Source organism: Micromys minutus (genome assembly GCF_963924665.1).
Source record: "Micromys minutus genome assembly, chromosome: 8".
NCBI lineage: Eukaryota > Metazoa > Chordata > Mammalia > Rodentia > Muridae > Micromys > Micromys minutus.
The window spans coordinates 73,777,960-73,798,287 of NC_137977.1; the positions used below are offsets into that span (position 1 = coordinate 73,777,960).

At 38.4% G+C, this 20,328-nt stretch overlaps 1 protein-coding gene and 1 pseudogene across 3 annotated transcripts in view; one reads left to right on the forward strand and one right to left on the reverse strand.

Moving 5' to 3' along the window:
- Nucleotides 1-4,839: 4,839 nt before the first annotated feature.
- Nucleotides 4,840-5,391, reverse strand: LOC308423140 (ferritin light chain 1-like; annotated as a pseudogene). The gene has a single exon. The product of its transcript is annotated as a ferritin light chain 1-like (transcript).
- A 7,472-nt stretch (nucleotides 5,392-12,863) lies between these two features.
- Nucleotides 12,864-20,328, forward strand: part of TMX3 (thioredoxin related transmembrane protein 3) — a 42,368-nt gene continuing 34,903 nt past the window's right edge. For both annotated transcript variants that reach the window (XM_080919695.1, XM_080919696.1), the window contains exons 1-4: nucleotides 12,864-13,010; nucleotides 13,889-13,943; nucleotides 16,696-16,735; nucleotides 19,784-19,907. In XM_080919695.1, the coding sequence (XP_080775821.1) occupies nucleotides 12,956-13,010; nucleotides 13,889-13,943; nucleotides 16,696-16,735; nucleotides 19,784-19,907 (274 nt within the window). In that variant the 5' untranslated portion in view covers nucleotides 12,864-12,955. The remainder of the gene's footprint in view (nucleotides 13,011-13,888; nucleotides 13,944-16,695; nucleotides 16,736-19,783; nucleotides 19,908-20,328) is intronic.

Below are 20,328 nucleotides of genomic sequence, written 5' to 3' on the forward strand. Positions count from 1 at the left end.
TATCTGACTCTATCTTGTGGAATAGTTTAGAGAGTATTGGTATTAGGTTGTCAATAAATATCTGATAAAATTCTGCACTGAACCCGTCTGGACCTGGGCTTTTTTTGCTTGGGAGGCTTTTGATGACTGCTTCCATGGAATGTATGCACCTAGAGAATATCATCCTGAGTGAGATAGCTCAGTCACAAAAGAACAGATATAATATACAGTTGCTGATAATTGGATATTAACACCAGAAAGTTCTGAACATCCCAGAAACAACTCAGACTATATGAAGTTCAAGAAAAGAAAAAGAAAAAAAGAAAAGAAAAAAACCATTATGCTTAATCTTTATACATCAAGAAAACTTTGACTAATTCCAGGTTACATTCTGTTTTACATGTACTTTATGCTCATTGTAACTAGTAAGATCTTAATGTACACTATTAAACCTTTAAAAAAAGAAAACACTGACAAAAATGTATTTGTATACTTTTATGCAAAAATACTTAAAATTTGTACATTTATCTTTGTTTTTTAAGATAAAGTTGTTTTTAAAAAATGAAGGAGAATATCTAAAACGCACATGCTAAAAAAAAAGAAAATGCAGTTTAGATTATAGACAGACAGACAGACATGTATCCAGATTAATCTCTATGCCAGAAAGATAATAAAGTGCATGCTTACTTATAGATAGAACAACAAGCTATTCAAAGTTAGTACTCTCCTGTAACATCTGTCTCTTAATGAGCCCTAAAAACAGCATCTCTTGAGGCAGGTGACTATTTTCTTCTGTTCTTCCCAGAAGACAGGTTTACATAGGCTACCATAGCAACCACAGCTAACCACTTACTGTGAATGACTTTTTAAACTTAGTGTGATTTTCTTTGCAATAATCTTGCTTTGGAAGAGCATGGCTTTGTGCAAACTCAACTTAAATTCTAAATAAAGAATAGATTCTGTCATTTTTTTTTCATTTTGCTTGTGTGTCTGTAACCATTCCTAAAAGACAGAGGCATAACTTGCATGTTAGAACCTTTGATGCTGAAGCATGTAATTCTAACACATCACCATTTTTGTCGCTAACAAAAAAAAATAGGTAATTCTAGGCTTCAAGCTTAGTTTTATAGAAAGCTTTTAGCAATAAATCATCATAAAAATGTAAACACAATAGAACCACTTGATCTAGTTTCAATGTTCAATTATAGAGTGCCCCACAAGAATGGTAAATATTCATTTGAGACCATTTTTGGTGGCTTTTAATTTCCAAAATTTCACTTTACTCATCTATGAAGAAGGGCTACCAGCTCAATACAATTAAGGTTATAGAGGGTTTTTTTGTTATTGTTGTTTTGTTTTGTTTTTTGCAACCTATGCCATGCATCTTGTTAAAATCTGTTTTGTTTATATAGGATTTTGGTCAAGGCAAACTATTAAAAACACAGCCTCTAAATTTGGTGGTTGTTAATATTTTAAGTAGGATAATTTCCACCACAAAACATCCTTAATGTTTTACTAGGAAAGTATTATTACACTATATTCCATCAAAATCATGTTTTCCATGCCTCTTTTTAACAAGTTTTTAAAATGTTTTCAAATTTCTACAAATAAAATGTCCTCCCTTTCTCTTTCTAAATATTACAATTAAAAACCCCACACCATGTCAGCTCCCAGTAACCACACAAAAACTGCTATGGGTGTTTTTTTTAAGTTGTAAATTTGACATACTAATAAAAAAAGAGAAGTGATTCATATTCTTCCAATCTTTTTTTTTTCTCCATGATTCTTAGTAAACCACAGTTATTGTAAATTCTAGAGCTTTATTTTTAAACTACAACACAAAGACAGAGTTGTGTTTCTCTGGTCACCTGCTGTCTTTGGTGTCATGTTGAGTTACTTAAGTAAAACAACACTCGGAAATTCACACAAGGATCATAAACAGGGTGTATTGAGCCTGCAATTTTCTCTGGCCCTGTACTTCTTTCCCTCAGTTCTTACATCTTTTCTCTATAGTTCTTATAAATTGAATGCCTTGTTTTGTACCCTACATTTTTTTATTCAATCTGTAAGAGGGTTATAGTAAAAAAAGAAAAGAACATCCCCAGGCTATCACTTATTGTTCAACTGGCATACCCCTAATCTATAACCTTGTAATGGAGATGGCAACAATCAGTTAAAATACAGATTTATATCTATAGTTGGGTGGCTGTTTTTAATCCTCCTGAATATGGGGTGGGGGCAGTTCAAAGGATATTTGAGGCCTTAGACTGATATTTATATGATATTCTGAAACTTAAGAGAAAATTTGAGAATGGAGATGTTGTCATATTATCTGTGGTAAGTGAAAATTAATATGAATGTCACTTGGTTTAAAAGCCTTTGAGAAATGCCACTCTTTCAGAACAATAAGATTTTAAGATATAGTTACTATTACTGGCACACTTGGGAGATCTTCCATAGAAGTACTAGAAATACCCCAAACATGCAGGATACTCACAACATCTTGTTTGTGGTGTTTAGAACATAGACAGAGATCAAGATATCATCTAGTAAGCAGTCTAGTGCATCAAAATTAGTTTTCCCATTTTATAAATGTTCACACTTTAATAACAAAGATGATATCAAATAGAAAACATTTCTCAGGTTTCATGCCTTAGACTCAGGGCTTCTATATCCTATCTGATATAAATCCTAGCATTCAAGCTGGCTGCATCTAGTTTCTAGGATTCTCTGATTGACTGAAGGGATCAGGGTGAAGAAGCTCTTTCTGTTTGAGACAGGATTCAACAAAATATGTGTTTAGTAACCTTAATTGTGTCCTCTTCTTAACCTCCTTAGGATTATAAATGGAAGAGCTTATATAATTTTACATCTTCAAATGTCCTTCTTGGAAGTGACAGAACAATATATTCCTGTGGGGAAGAGGAAAAACTAACTAAAACTCAGTCAAAATACCCCCTTGTGTGGCTGTTTGTAGTCCTCCTGAATCTTGGAGGAGAAACTGAGGGAAGTTGAGGTCATAGACTGTGGACTTTGCACAGATAAGCCCCCTATTGCCATACTTGCTAGCAAAGAGTCTATGCCTGGGCCCTGATGACCACCTGCAACACTGTCTGAAGTAAAACCTGAGACAGAGCATGGCCTGAGATGGAAGAACATCCTTGGGTAGACTCTACCAATTTAAGATTTGCTCTATTTATCACTGAGCTTCATGCGAACCTGTTCAGTGGGCTGTCTGATGCAGTTTTTGGAGACCCTAGAAACTGGGGGTTATCTGCTCACTGAAAGAAGAAGGCCTACCTCTTTGAAAGAACCAGCCTAGAGAAGGCCCTGGCCTCTGAATGTGTGTCAGATCTCCACTGAGAGAAACTCTAAATCTCATTCTTTATATAAAGCCATCTTGAAAAAAAATATTCACATGGATGGGGGAAGATTGAGGAAAATGGAGTCTGAAGAAAGAATGCATACAAAACCAGAACTTTTCTCTAGAGAAGTCAGACTGGAGAGTGACTCAGAGAATTTCCACAAAAAGTTATTCTAGATTTTACCTGGGGCTGTAACCCTGCCTGTCCCTTGGTGCCTCGGACTCACCCAGAAGAGCTCCTTTGAATGGTTCTTCATGGAGTAGATAATCCAGAGCCTCAGCTTGGACTAGCCAGCTTCAGGGATTCATGCACTTCTGTGGAAGACTTTGCAGCCACTTGAACTGCTGGGGCTGCCACTGCTTGCTGACAAATTTCTTGTGCTACTCATATTGTGTTAACCCAACTATCCTTTATAGGATATAAGCTTGAGTCATGCATGTTGGAGAGCCTACTAATGTGATCCAGCTTTCCTTCCTTTCCCTCTTGCTGTGGATCTTTTTCCAGTATCATCCCTACACAGCAAGAAAAACTCCTTTAAGTGAATCAATGCACCCTAGTCCATCTGAAGGCTCCCTTACTAACTGGGAGATCCAAAAGTTTTCAAATGCACCAACATGTACTCACAGAAGCAGCCCTGTTTTACTTTGTCAGTTATATCTGAGTACAGCTGGATGTGTATCCACCCACATCTATTTATTGTACACTTATTATGTAAGTGTTCAGGGTTCTTTTTTAATTTGGGAAAAGTTGGTAATTCAAAAGTTATTTTTCATCTATGAAAATAAATGCTAATGGTGATATTCAGCAATGCCAAAGTGTAAAGGAATAACTCAATACCAAATGACTCAGGTATGGTTTTGGGGGCTTTTTTGTTTGGTTGATTGGTTGGGTTTTGTTTGTTTGTTTTGGTTTTTTTTTGTTTCTGTTTTGTTTTGTTTTGCATTAGTCCCCCAATTGGTAAAGAAATGATATAAAGGGAAATCTTTCTTATACCTTCACCATTTGGAACTTGACCCCCAAATTTCTCCTTGAAAAGGGAGGAGGATTTATAAAGACACACATTGATTATTGATTATCTCACTCTACAACTGATAGCTGTACCATGAATACAATTGTTAACAAGAAGTCCATCCCAAAGACCCAAACATCTTTAGGTGAATAAGGAGAAATGAAATATTTCACTGTGCCTAGGACAATCAAAGTAGAAAAATTTGATTATATATAAATGAAAAAGTTTCTCATAGTTATCTTAGAATACTAAAACCAAATGACTAAGAAACTGCAAGTTTTTTTTTTGTTTTTTGTTTTGTTTTGTTTTGTTTTGTTTTGTTTTTTGCTGTTTCAAAAAGCTTTATTGTTTTCTTGGTCCAAGACTTGGGAGAGGCTCCAGGGTAGTTACGAAGTGGCCTAGTGGCTTTAGAGGTTCATTCAGATGGAGGTCCTGAGGCGGCTGGTGAAGCAAAGGAGAGAGCCCCGTGGAAGGCACAGAGGCCTCCTAGTCATGCTTGAGAGTGAGGTGCTCAAAAAGATACACGCCCAAAGATCCCTGGGGCACTCCAGTCTGCGCTGGCTGTAGCCCTGCCAGCCGACGGAGGTTGGTCAGGTGGTTGCCCATCTTCTTGATGAGCTTCACCTCCTTATCCAGGAAGTGGCTTTCCAGGAAGTCACAGAGATGCGGGCCTGCACGGGCAGAACCCAGGGCATGCAGATCCAAGAGGGCCTGGTTCAGGTTCTTCTCCAGGGCCAAGGCAGCTTCCATGGCCTCCAGAGTTTTACCACACTCATCTTGAGATGGCTTCTGCACATCCTGAAAGAGTGCATGGCCCCCACATTCGTTCTGCAACTTGAGGAGACACCCGGTGCCCTCGCCCTAACCCTCGGCCAATTCGAGGAAGAAGTGGCCTACACCCTCTAAAGCCACGTCATCCCGATCGAAAAAGAAACTCAGAGAGAGGTAGGTGTAGGAGGCCTGCAGGTGCAAGTTGACCAGGCGGTTCACGGCAGCTTCCACATCGGTGGAATAATTCTGAGGGATCTGAGAAGTCATGGCTGGTCCAGAGTACGGGGCAGACCGATAAGACAGTGTTGGTTGGTCCTAAGAGCCGGAGACCGCAAGGAGATGGTCCCGGAGGCTGTGACTGGAGACTTGTAAGGCAGCTGGAAGCTAAGATGAGAGAGCTCCCGTTCAAACACTGTTGAAGCAAGACACAGACCCATGGGACCTCAAAGGCGCTGCTCCTATTTAAATGTTTTAAAGAAGTATTTAGTTGATTCTAAAGAATTTGAAATGTTTGTTTTTCTTTAATATTAAATATAATCAGTTTTATAACCAAGTTCCTTGAAAAGGGTTTGAGAGATACTGATTTTCATAAAGTCTGTACTTTTATTGGATGTACTAAGATTTAAAATTTTGAAGAGCATTTGAAAAGCATCCTTCCAAATTCATTTAACAATTGTCACATACCTGAATCAGCAGGATTCTGTAACAGACTATATACTGACTGTGTTATATATAATCAATACAGGAATTAATAGTTACTAATGTAAATAATATAATTGTTTATCCCTATGTTCATTGAAATAACCTAAAAGCAATGATATTTTAAATGGCCCAACTTAATTTTCAAAAGAAACTCACATATATAGGTCCTAAAAATTTTCCAAGAAAAGGAGTTTAAAATTTTTGGAAAGATGAGTGAGTCCAGATCAGTGAAGAAATATTCTAAGTATATAAGAACCCAAGATTTTCTTTAAAAGGTTAATGGATTCAGGTTCAGAGAATATGGCAAACAAAGTATAAGGCTTGGAATATGATAATATGGGTGTCTTAGTTAAGTTTATATTGCCCAGAGATAGCACCACCCACAGTGGAATGCATCCTCCATCATAGATCACTCACTGAGAAAATGCCTTACAGCTGCAACTGATCTCATAGAGGCATTTTCTCAACTGAGGCTCCTTTTTCTCTTATGACTCTAGCTTGTGTCAAGTTGACACCCACAGGCAACCAGTGCATGCAATGTTTGTGAATAACACAAATATATTCAATTTACTATGGTTCTGAGCCCATGAAGTGAAAACAAGGTACATATACACACACATACAAATATACATATAAGTCATCTGTATATACATACATATACATCATATATGTGTGTGTATACCTATCAAAGAAGCTAAGAAGATCAGAACATTTCTGGGATATATTTTATTACTCAATCCTGTGGTATGTCCATACATTTATTCCAATGATAAAGAACATAGCATTATATGTATCACTTAGAAGATATTGCATGGCTCAGTAGAATGACCCCATCACTGTGACATTCATCTAGATGAAATGAATAATACAGTTACAACCAGCAATCATCTTGAAATCAATATGAACTTAAACTTTCAGGAATATGAGCTATTATATGTTTATAAGTCCTTAACATTCAGAAGAAAAGATCATAGATTTTAGTAGTGTTGATCAGTAATGTGCAACTTAATTTGCATAAACCCCATAATTTTTATGTGTAGAGACAAAGAAGAAATGAATGAGATAGTCAGTCCACTGTAGGAATTATGAAAAAAATTACAAGTCCTTTTTTATGCAAAAGCAAACGGTTTATTTGTCCAGTACTCTGGGGAGGCTTATATCCAGAGGAGAGGCGACCCCAAAAGGCTGTTACAAGCAGTTTTTATACTTTTTAGGGGTGTAGGTTACATCAGCAAGGTTATAATTTAAATTCATTGGCTAAGCATATTGACCTTTAAACCTATTGGTTAGTGAGCATATGCATCAGGACCTTAACTGAGACTCTCCAGAGGGTCAGATGGCTATCATTCATCACATTTTACGATTCTCCAGAGAACTGTTTACTCAAGGAAGTCCCTTAGGCCAAGGCAGGGTAGGCTGGGCCATTGTTTCCACAGGGTGGGGGATAGAGAATTTCCCATTTCTTTCATTTTCCCTTTTTCTAGGCCACATTTCCAATCTTGAAATCAAAGGTCCTCCTCCTCCACATCCTCATACAGATGTTTGAGAACCATTATTTGCACAGTGTTAAGGCATTCCTTGATGAAATTCAAAATACAAGGACCAAACTTTAGGAGCAAACATAGGATGAGTCGTACCAGAGACGACACCTCGAAAACTGAGAGCAGCCCCCCTACCCCTGCTAGGCTTACAAGGCAAGTCCTATCAGCTAGAGATGTAGTCCACATCTAAGAAATCACCCCCTTAGACCTGGTGACCCACTTTAACTCCTGATTTGTGTAAATTAGCTGACAGGTTGGACTGGTAGGATATTCCCACTCAGAAACTGGGAGAAAGACTACCAGAATTTAAAAATGAACCCACATGATCCCCAAAGCCCTGTCCCAGGGGTGGTCTGAGAGGATGAGGATTAAGATGCAAGCACCCTCAGCTAAGGGGTAAATTGTTGGGATTCCATAAACCCCACCCCTCAGTTACCTAGCAACAGCCAGGTATACCCCAACCCTCAGTTACCTGGCAGTAGCCAGGTATGCTCTGCCCCAGTGACCTGACACTATAAACAAGGTTACTTGCCCCTCCTCCCTCTCTTGTGCCTCTCTTACTCTTGCTCTCTCTTGCTCTCCCCCTCCTTACCCCTCCTCTTCCCCTTCCCCCTCCCACGTGTTCATGGCTGACCTCTACTCCTCTACTCCTCTCTCTGCCTCTACTACCCTCTTAACTCCTCCATGACTTGAATAAACTCTATTCTGTACTATACTGTCATGTGGCTCGTCCCTCAGGGGGAAGGGATTCCCAACATGGGCCTCCCTTGCCTCCAGGCCTCACTGCATCTCCATGGGTCATATCTCTTCCACTCTCTTCATCCTTTTCCTAACATTGGTGTTGAAACCCAACACGTCATCTTTTAACAACATTGGTACCCCGTGACTTTTAACAACACAAGCTATGCCACATCCTGGTCTATGTGTGCCCCAAAAAGAAATAAGTCTTAAAGTGTTTCTTCATGATTATGAATACAAATCTAAATTATTTGCTTCCTCACAAATTTTTATTAGCACCTTCAAGTCCCTTGTGTTGCAGATGTGATTGCTGTCACATGTGCTTCAAAAGGTGGCAGAGAGGAGAGAAACTATGTCTATGCTCAGTATTCTTACCTATGAATATCTGAATGATTAGTACCCTAACATTCCCTGATTAAAGTGAGCCTGAAACAACAACTATTCTGACATTGGGGGTGCTCAGCCAGGGAGCTAGCCTGAGACTACACTTAGTCTGCCACTATGCAGGCTCTGGAAGATCCCAAGACTGGCAGCAACCCAGAGAACAGAAGAATCCTGCATGAGAGTACTAAGGGCACTGGGAAGACTGAGCCCAAGATGAACAACCTCTCATGGGGACATGCAAGTGGGCAAGGATTGAGCCTGAGATGACCACCAGCCAGGTGTTGCACAGGTCTTGGGGGGCAGACCTTTCCCAAAATGACTCCTGTCTGTTGTCCTAATACATGAACAGGGCATGGAGACCACTCCTGAGATGACCCCAGACACTCAGAGATTCCAGGCACCACTAAGAGGAACAAGTAAATGGTAGAGAAATGGAAGAGAAGGAGAAACAAAAGAATGTGGGTACAAACAAGAGTAGCAGACTCTATTTTCCTCATTCTTCCCCCATCTATGTGAATATTTTTTTTTCAAGATGGCTTTATGTAAAAAATGAGATTTAGAGTTTCTCTCAGTGGAGATCTGACACACATTCAGAGGCCAGGGCCTTCTCTAGGCTGGTTCTTCCAAAGAGGTAGGTCTTTTTTCAGTGAGCAGATAACCCCCAGTTTCTAGGGTCTCCCAAGTCTGCAACAGACAGCCCACTGAATAGGTTCACATGAAGCCCAGTGATAAACAAAGAGAAAACCTTGGATTTGTGGAGTCTACCCAAGGATGTTCCTCAGTATCATTGATCTAGCTCATTTCTTTGGCTTTTTTGTCTGTAGAACCTATAAATCATAAATGGATGCTGTTTAAATTTCACCAACAGAAAACAAATACACTATGTTAATATTAAGAGTTAATTTAACAATTAATTCTTCCTGTGGTTACAATACAGATACATCCTTAGTACACAACTTTAATGTCAATGATGTCCAATTGAGGCACAGACAAAATGATAAATCAAAGGAAGATTTGACAGAATGAGTCAGAGATGGGATACACACAACTCTTATGAGAACAGACAGAAAAGAAAAGCTACTTAAGAGCAGTGCTGGAAGAGGGTGAGCAGTTCTGTGAGTGCAGTTCAGTTTTGTTCCAGCAATGCAACTCAGTTGAATTCAGTTGAGTTCGTGCAGTTCATGCAATCAGGGCAGTCAGTGCAATTCACTTCATGAAGTTCAGAGGTAGTTTTTCCAAACAAAGTAATTCAGTGAAAAACTGAAGAAAGCCCATTTGAACCAGGCAGCTTGGAGAAAAGCTTAGAGCCAGAACAGCTGAGGTGAACCAACCACCCAGAGTTTAGAACAAACTAAAATGGGTGAGCTTATTCAGCAGTAAGCCTCTGAGACAATTACATTTAATTAATAAAAGTTACATTTATACTGTCCTGTCCTGTTTCCTTGTAGTAATCCACCACTTTTGGTTCTTACAATCTTTACTCCTTCACTTCTGTAATGATCCCTGTGGACTGGAAGAAGAGGTGAAATATTAATATCCCACTTATGGATGAGCATTTCATAGTCTTTCATTCTCTGCACCTTGATTAGTTATAAGTCTCTATGTCTTAGTAACTTTTATAGCACTATGAAGAGACACCATGACCAAGATAATTCATAGAAGAAAATTTCTAATGGGGACTTATAATTTCAGAGGGTGAGTCCATGACCATAATGGTTGGAAGCATGACAGTAGTAGACATGATACTAGAGCAGTGTGGAGGGCCGAAGGCTGTGCCCTTACAAGATGGCGCTGGTTTCCAGGTGCCATGAATCAGCTAAAGTGTGGTAAACAACCACTGGGCGCATGCGCAAAGAGTGGTGCGAGCCAAGTCACAGCCCATCCCGGGGCGTCACAATCAGGCCACTAGTGGGCAGCCAATCACACAGCGACACGCCACCCTAGGGGATATAAATTGGAGTGCTTTCTCCTGCCCGGGGTCTTCCTCTTCATGATGCAATAAACGCTTTGCTGCAGAAGGATCCTGGTGTTTCGTGTGCGTTCTTGCTGGTGAGACGGTAGCGCGGGACAGAGCAGTAGCTGAGAGTTTATATCTGAACCATAGGCAGGAGCCAACAGGAAAGCTAACTGGGAATGGTGCTGGTTTTTCAAACACACCTCCTCCAACCTCCATACCAATGCCATACCTCCTAATCCTTTCCAAAAAATTCTACTAACTGGGGAATCAAACATTCAGATGTATGAGCCTATGATCTTTCCTTAAGAACATCATTTTTATTTTTCTCTAAAGTTATTTATCTGTCTAATTTTCTTTCTCACATTTGCCTCTTCTGGGTTTTGTATCAACTTTCTACTAGCCTTGTTGGATAAATTGATGAATATTCTGTATTGCTCCTATTGTGGGAAGTTGAAAACAACAATTTGATAGCTACTTTTATGTGCCAGATTACTGCAATAAAGGATTTTCAGACAGGTGTTAAAATTTTATTCTGAGTGTATTCCGTAAAATTTCTGAAAATGTTTAATGACTGAATAAGAAACTTAGCAAAGTAAGCAGTCTTTTTCAGTCTGGGTGTGCATCATGCATATTCATCTTAGATAGAACAAAAAGGTGAAGGAGGGGGTGGGAATCCACACTGTGTTGGGACATTCATGTGTTTCTGCTGCCTGTCCTGAGTTCTTAGGCTTCAGAATTATACCACTCGTTTACACCTTAAATCATGGGTATTATCTTGTGAACCACTTCCAATAAAACTTTTCCTACTGTTTTTGCATTGCTGGGGAGTTATCAGTAATAACTGATTTTTAAAACAAAAGTAAGTAATAGATCAACATATTTTAATTACTGAGCCCTCTGCTTTCTTTATGAAATTATTTCAAAACTGAATTAAGTTATATAAAGGCTACTTCTAAACTTAATTTTATTCTTTAGTGTTTTCCCTATTTTTAAGGCTTGAGCTTTAAACATTTACATACCCATTTACAAAGTTGTCCATCCTATTCATTGTTGCTGCATATATAGTTGTATTGGTTACTTTTCTCATAGCTGTAATAACTTGAACTTTTTAATTTCATTGAATTTTTAAAATATAATTTGAGAGGATATTGTACTGGGGAAGGTGCTGAGGCAGAGGTAGGTAAAGGGCAACTGGTTACATTTCATTGGCAGTGAGGGAACAGAGAGCCCAGGTGCAGTGAAATTTGGAAGCCCTGATCTTAAGGCTGTTTTAGACAGCTAGGCATCATGTTCAGGTTTTAGAACTTCACTAAAGAACACTACCAACTAAGGAATAACTGCTCAAATACGTAAGCCCATGAGGGATACTTCTCACATATCGCCTTATCCCTTTCTTCCTCCCTTCTTCTACTCCTTTGCCTTTGCATGCTGTTTTCAAAACATAAATTCTAAGATCTAATTCAATCCAAATTTCCTGGTACCTCATTCTTATTTTCCTTTTTAAATCTCATCTAAGTCTTTGACTGCCATGGAGACTTACTTATAAAAAGTGTACTATTTTTATAAATCATAACGTTAGAAAAAAATGGAGCTGTAATATAAAATTTTTGTACTAAGGATTTCAGTCCACAATAATTAGAAAACAGTAAAAAACATAACCAAGATGTTATAATTAACTTGCCCTCTTTTACGTTTCTGAAGAAACAGTTCTTTTTATTCTTTCACATTTTCAAAAATGTTTATGAACTTGGATCACACACACACACTCGTTCCCTCCTGTCATACTGAAACTATTCTTGAAGACCTGCGTATACTTTTGTGTGGGGATTGGGGGTGGGAAGGTGGGTGTGATGCAGCTTTATTTTTGCTGCTTGCATAAGCATGGCAACCTATCACTTAAAAATTGTCACATATGCCGCCAGAGTAACTGTTAACTGTCCATAGTTCTCTCATCCATCATGGTAATGGACCAATTTATATAATATAAATAGGTTTTTACACAGAGGGTGTCAGAACTCAGCAATCTAGTCTTTTATTTAAAAAGACGATTTTCCATCTATTAGTGTACCATCCCGGTGTACAAGTGCGTTCACTGGACTTCGTAGCAATCTTAAAAATGTGACAAAACTGAGGTTTGCAGTGCATGTTGGACCCTACCTCACCGCAAGCACTAAGCTCGCCGGACAAGGTCATATGTGCATTCTGGGAAGAGTCCCATAGAACACTTGCGCCATCACAGGAAGAACCCAGCACGGACTTCCTAGCTTTTCTGTGCTCTTACTCAGCGAAGGAAACGTGAGAACTCGAGTGCGCGTGCGCACTGCTCGGGCGCATGCGTCGCGTTCCGCGCATGTTCACAGGCTACCACCGCTGGGCTACCGGGATCCTGAAGGAGGCCGGCCCACCCCGCCCCGCCCCGGTCAGGGTGGAAGCTGTCCTGAGTCTCAGGTCTTCCTCACTTTTTTTTCCGGGCAGGCGCGCGCTCATCGCGGGAGTCACGCCGTGCTCCATGGCGAATGCAGCGGGACGGAGGAGCTGGGCGGCCCTTCGGCTCTGCTCTGCCGGTGAGGAGCGCTCAAGGCGGTGGGGAACGGGTGGGAGGTTGGCCCGGAATGAAGCCGTGTTGGGCGGCGCCGTTGGGTATTTAGGATTTCTACTCTGCCTCCTTGGTGGGTCGGGCTTCCTCAGCAGGACTCTGCCTGATCCACCGCCCAGTGCCTAGAGGACACTACTACCTTCTCTGCGACCAAGAAGGTTCCTTGACTCCTTTGATGGAAGGACAAGGATTTTGAGCCCCAACTTGGTATAGGTTCTGAGTCTTGTTACAGTGGAAGGCTTTTCTTGACCAACCTGAGAGATGATGCCCAAGGGCAGATCCTGGTAAGAAGTCCAAGACTGACTTGAAGAGACCAAGAATCTTTAAAGCGCTCAGCCATCTACTTTCAGCACGGAGTATTTGGGTTCTTCAGGGTTCAGCCCTGACTGAGGCACCAATTTAGAACTAGGTGCTGCCCTGGAGTAAGTGTTAGAACTGGAGTCCAGTGTTTACCTTTTCTACCTATTTTGGGGAATTGCATTTGTACTTTTTATCGAGGGAATAAATGCCACTAGAGAAGGGAGAGTTATTTTTATCTCTAGGCCACCAGCAAATTAGTGAAAAGAAAAAGTTAAAACGAGTGGAAATATGTAGAAATGTGTATTATGTGTATTCACCTACACAGTGATTGCCTTTTGCAATATGAGTGCATGCAGAGTAAGTTTTTACTCAGTGGATGAACTTTTATGCTTTGTGTCATTTAAATCTTATAATGGATCATTGGTGAGTTGTTTTATTTTATTTTATTTTTTGGTAGATAGTAAAAAGGTTCAAATATTGTATAGGCAATTTAGACTTAAGGTAAAAAATCAAAGTAATAAATTATTTGCATTTTGTCCTTTCCAGTTATTTTACTTGATCTGGCTGTCTGTAAAGGATTTGTAGAAGATCTAAATGAATCGTGAGTATATATATATATGTGTGTGTGTGTATGTGTGTGTGTGTGTGTGTGTGTGTAAAATACTATTAAATTCTTTTTAACTTTGTCTAACTCAGATGCCATCTAAATATCCACATATGAATCTAATCTTTTAATAATAGGTGTCATGGTGACTGATAATAACATTGCCAATTTTGTTTCTGGAGATGTTTAATGTGCCTCCCATTTACATGCAAAATGGAGGAGTGCCCCAGAGAGTTTTGCTACTAGTTCTAAAAACCATCAAATGTTTTGATATCGCTTCTTTCTTTTGGTTTAATAATAAAGAGTTGGTGCTGGAATTCAGTGTTTATTCACAAGAACTTGCTCACAATAGGTGGGAAGTCAAACTTCATTGAAAAATTCAAGGTCAACTTTTTTGCCTTGACTGTAGCTGATAATCATCTCTTCCCCAGTGGGCCACCTGGGTTCCCTTCCCACACCAGATTTGGTATACAATTAGTCTCTGGAGGAACTTGTTGTCAAGGACATAGGCCTCCCATGCCAACCAAGCTCATATATACCAGAACTTCTAGCCTCCTTATTAGTATCTTTATTGGAGGCTTCACCTTTTTCATGTACTTTGCTACTAAAATGTGCTTATTGGGGTCTTTAACTTAGTCACTTTCCCACTTTCTCATTAGTGAGATGGATTTCCCTGACCAATGCATCTGCCTGATGCTTTCATGGTACTGTTTCATGATAGAAACAAACACTACATACCAAGGAGCTACCATCCTTTTTATCTCATATCTTTCATTGTGAATAGTAGGTGAATCAGAACTTGTTACTTCCACTTTTCCCTGTGTGTGTGTGTGTGTGTAGGTGTTTCTTTGTAGTATGTGTGCATGTGTGTGAGCACAGTCTTTGAATGCTTGTACAAAGGACAGATGGTTACTCTGGTAGTCCTACCCTTCTTTGTTATATCCTTAAGACAGGATCTTTCACTTAACCTGGGGCTTTTCAGTATCTAGCAAACCCCATCACTCTTCCTGGTTCTATTCCTGTAACACCAAGATTGCAGGTATAGTGTTAGCCTTATTTTGAGAGTGCTAGAATCTAAATCCTGATCCTGCTTGCACAACAAACTCTCTTACTCACTGAACAATTTCTGCAGACAATTTCAGCTTGTTCCTTGTGTCCATCAATCACAATGGTACCCAACTGTGTTGTAGAATTGCTGTTGTAAAAGCATGATTAATTGAATACAGTACTCTTAGGATTACTAAAAAGTATGAATATCCCATGGGCTCTAGTCATAGTGATGGGCATTGAGGTTGTCTTTGAAGATTGTTTATAGAAAGTACATATTTGAGGAAAACAAGAGAGTAGCTTTATTTAATTCAGTGATGGGGTTTATCACCTTTTCTCACTGTTCTTATAATGGTAACTCTGCCTGAGAAAAGGGAAGTTTCACTTTTGGTAATCATTTTGCTCCATACATGATGCTTACCTGAAAGGCTTTTCCATTGGGAAATATTAATAGGGTATCTTGCTTGTTGGCTGAATGTGAAAACTGAAACATAACTTGTGGTAGTGCCAGCCAATGTTGCCACTCAGATCAAGAAGACAGTGCCCCATGAAAAGGGAATTCCATTGTAAAAAGGCACCAAAACAATATGAAAAAGAAATGTCCCATTTGTTACATCCTGATGGAGGCTAAATATACTGTGCAGGGAGATTCCTGAAGCCTAAAGTCAAGCCATTCTTACCAGAAGAAAACATGTTGGACCCCTTGTTGTCTGTAATATTCATCTAGACCTGAGTCCTAGTCTCTGTGCTCTGTCATCCCATGCTGTGTGCTGCCTTACTCTTATTCTTTCTGGGGCCTGTATGGCAGATTTGCTTCCTGTTCAGGATTTCCAAGAGCATTGCATCTGATGGTGGCCCTGGGTTTTTGAATTGACTAGCTGATGGTATTTTACGAGTTCATTATAGCCTGGAATGAATCTCAGACATGTGATTCAAGTGTAGCAATTATGGATTTGTTTTACAAATACTTTCTGAGAACTGCATTCTTTACCAGGAAATAATGGGACTCCTTCTAAAATCATATAAAGAAAGGGCCAATCTTGTAAGCAATCTTTTCTAAGCTTCACCTAGCCCCCTACCCTAAATTTCCTTTACAAGTTTAAAATGGAATAGAGGAGTAAAGAGCTGAGACATAAACTATCATCCCTCAAGAGTCATGGAGATTAGTTTTAGTTTTCTGTAGATAACAAAGTCTGGATGCTTAAGTACTTATTTGCATGCATTTTATATACATCTTCTTTTGTATTTTAACTCATCCCTAGAGTTCATGTAACACCTAACAGAGTATAATGTAAATGGTTTTGCTGTATTGTTAGTGGAATAATGACAAGAAGTGAAAACTAATACTTGTTTAGTATAGAGGAACCCCTTGCTCAGAGTCTAATACCAGATAAAGGAAGCAGACTACATCTGTGGATTTCCTCCAAAATTCTTTTGTTAGAGTTTTGTTTTTTTTTTTTTATTCTTTGGTCATTTTTCAGTTTTATTTTTTAAAGTATTTACTGGATAGGATAAGGTTTAGCAGTCACTGAGTAAAATTTTTATAAAAAACTTTTATTTAGAGAATTTACTATGTATTGATAACTTCAGTATTCTTAAGTAAATTGTACATTTGTAAATTATGCTAGTTGCAATAATAAGTACTATTGGCAGGGATATTGTTTGTGAACATAAATATAAAATCAGATTTTTTTCATTTTAGATTTAAAGATAACCGAAAAGATGACATTTGGCTTGTTGATGTGAGTATGTAAATTTAAATATCATTTTTCGTCTCTATGCTAAGAGAACATAAGAACATGTTTTCTCAGATATTGCTATTTGTATTTCCTCCCATATGTGTATGAGTGTGATATGTGTGCATGTATGTATGCATATTTGCAAATGTATATTCACTTGTGTGTGTGAGTGTACATAATGTATGTCTGTGCCTATGAAGGCCAGTGATTGACACTGAGTCTTCTTCAGTTACTCAGCACTTTGTATAACACGAGATAGGCTCTTTCACTGATAGATCTCAAGATTTTCTCTATTTTGGTTAGGTGTCTTGCTCTGGAGATTCCCTTTCTCTTTTTCCTGTGGACTAAGATACATAATTTAAGTGGCATGTACCCAACTGGGTTGTACTTGTGTTTTTTTTTTTGTTGTTGTTGTTGTTGTTGTTGTTGTTTTTTGTTTTAATATCTATTTATTTATTTATTTATTTATTTATTTATTTATTTGCTGTCAGAAAGGAGTATCAGATCTCATTACAGATGGTTGTGAGCCACCATGTTGTTGCTGGGATTTGAACTCAAGACCTCTGGAAAAGCAGTCAGTGTTCTTAACCGCTGAGCCATCTCTCCAGCCCGTACTTGTGTTTTAGTTATCCAAATTCTCGTCCTTAGAAGAGTATGGCAAACTCTTTACTAGCCACCTTCCTACTCTTATTTAGATTTTTATATGTAATTGCCCCTAAGAACTTTCAAACTTTCTAACAAAGAAATTTATTTTTGATGAAATGCTGAAAGTAAGGTCATTCTGTGAGAAACTAGGACCATTTCTTTTTCTTTTTTCTTTTTCTTTTCTTTTTATTAATCATTCTAGTCATTTACATCTCACTTTCCGGTTAACTCTCCACAAAACCTCCATCCCACATTTGCCCTCTCCTCCCTCCCCTTTGACTCTATGAGGATGCTCCCCCCACCCACCCACCCTCTCCTGCCCCACCCCTCCAGCATTCCCCTGCACTGGGGCATCAAACCTTCACAGGACCAAGGGCCTCTCCTCCCATTGATGTCAGATAAGGCCATCCTCTGCTACATATGTATCTGGAGCCATGGATTTCTTTCTGTACACTCCCTGGTTGGTGGTATAGTCCCTAGGAGCTTTGGGTGGTCCATCCAGCCAATGTTGTTCTTCCAATGAGGTTTCAGTACCCCTCTGCTCCTCCAGTCCTTCAGCCGGCTCCCCCACCAGGGTCCCTGAACTCAGTCTGCTTGTTGATTCCAAGCATCCACATCTGCATTGGTTAGTTGCTAGCCAAACTTCCCAAGACCATTTCTTTTTCTTTCTTCTTTTTTTTTTTTTTTTCCTGGCGATTCCTCAGAAAATTGGACATAGTACTACCTGAAGATCCAGCTATTCCACTTCTGGGCATATACCCCAGAGACATTTTAATATACAACAAAGATACATGCACCACAATGTTCATAGCAGCTCTATTTATAATAGCCAAAAGCTGGAAGGAACCCAGATGTCCTTTAGTAGATGAATGGATACAAAAATTGTGGTACATTTACACAATGGAGTACTACTCAGCTATCAGAAACAATGACTTAACCAAATTCTTAAGAAAATGGTTGTTGCATCTAGAGAATATCATCCTGAGTGAGATAACCAAGTCACAAAAGAACAGACATAATATGCAGTCACTGATAGTGGAATGCTAACCCCAGAGGCTCGGACTACCCCAGAAACAACTCACAGACTGTGTGAAGTTCAAGAAAAAAAAAGAAAACAAAACAAAACAAAAAAAAAAAGTCATGCTCAATCCTTACACACCAAGAACACATTGACTAATTTTGGGTTACACCCTGTTTTACATGTACCTTTTGCTCATTGTAAATAGTAAGACCTTAATGCAGAGTATCAAACCTTAAAAAAAAGAAGAAAATAAAAAAAGCCAAGCACTGACACAATTGTATTTGTATACATTTATGCAAAAATGTTTAAAATTTTTTTATCTTTGTTTTTTAAAATAAAGTTTTAAAAAAAGATTTATTTATTATGTATACAATGTCCTGCCTGCATATATCTCTACACACCAGAAGGGGGCACCAGACCTCATTATAGATGGTTGTGAGCCACCATGTGCTTCCTAGGAAGTGAACTCAAAACCTCTGGAAGAGCAGTCAATGCTCTTAACCTCTGAGCCATCTCTTCAGCCCCAAGATCATTTCTTATAATGAAGTTATTGATTATATCTTAAGGTGCTTATATTATGATTTCAGTATGGACTTAAGTCATTTCTTTATTCTTTTAAGGGGTTGAGTTAATGTAACAGTAATACCAAATATATTTTCATACTAAAATTGAGCAAAATTAAAATTGGGGGTTTGCTTTAACATATATCAGAAAAACAAAACAGTATAACCTACAAAATGGAATAAGATAGCAGAATTGGTGACTATTAAGGATAGAAGATAAGGCTGAAGAGATGACTTGGGTGTTAAAGGCTAGGCTCACAACCAAAATTATAAGAGTAGAAGATAGAGCTTGAGAATTTACTGCTTAATTTTTTCTCTTTTTATTTATGTTTGAACATTTCCATAGTATCAAGTTTGAAAATAAGCCTCATTTCATGAAAATTCATAAATATTATGTTAACATCATATAACTCAAGAACCTAATTAAACTCAGTAGAACAGTAGAACTCAGCAAACACACCTACCTCTGTCAAATTTTTGTACTAAGAACAGATGTTTTCCATGAACATAGGTTGTATATGGTATAGTGCATGAATGTTTATTTAGTGGTCTTATGTAAATATGGACACATTTTCACAGAATCAAAGGTTTTGAATCAGTGTTTCCATTCTAAATAGGTATCAATAATTAATTAAAATGAGGTTAAAATGTTAGTTTTGAGGTATTTATCTACATTCATGTATTTTATTTTGTTATATTGCCACTTAAAACTATCTTGTCTGAAACCGATTAATATTAGATTACTTAAATAAATTCTTTAAATTTATGGTTGATCTTCATGGTGTTACAGCTCTTTAGTGTGTTTTCTTTCTTTTTGTGTAGTTCTATGCACCCTGGTGTGGCCATTGTAAAAAGCTGGAACCAATTTGGAATGAAGTTGGGCTTGAAATGAAAAGTATTGGTTCTCCAGTTAAAGTTGGAAAGATGGATGCTACTTCGTATTCTAGTAAGCTCATAGTTAAAAATTTTATTGTTCAATTAATGGAAGTATTTTAATTATAACAATTTTCAGGGTAAGTAGAAGAGATGTTTTGTCATGTAAAGTTATTTTAATAATTTAAGATTATATACTTTGAGCTAGATGAATTAGCCATTAAAATTTTAATATACAGTGTGAGCTTATTCTTAATCATAACATAGACATGCAAGCCATTTTTTTCCTACTTGAGTCCACACTGATGATAATATATTATAGGAGGCAACCACAGGAAAGTTGAATTTGTAAGTATAAGCTGAGGAAAAAAGATAGAGCAATAAGTAGACATTTAAAGGATGGATTGAGAAAAAATATAAGTGAAGATTAAGAAGATTTTTGAAAGTTGAAAATGAGATTAATGAATGAGTGCAGAAACTGAATGAATCTGAGA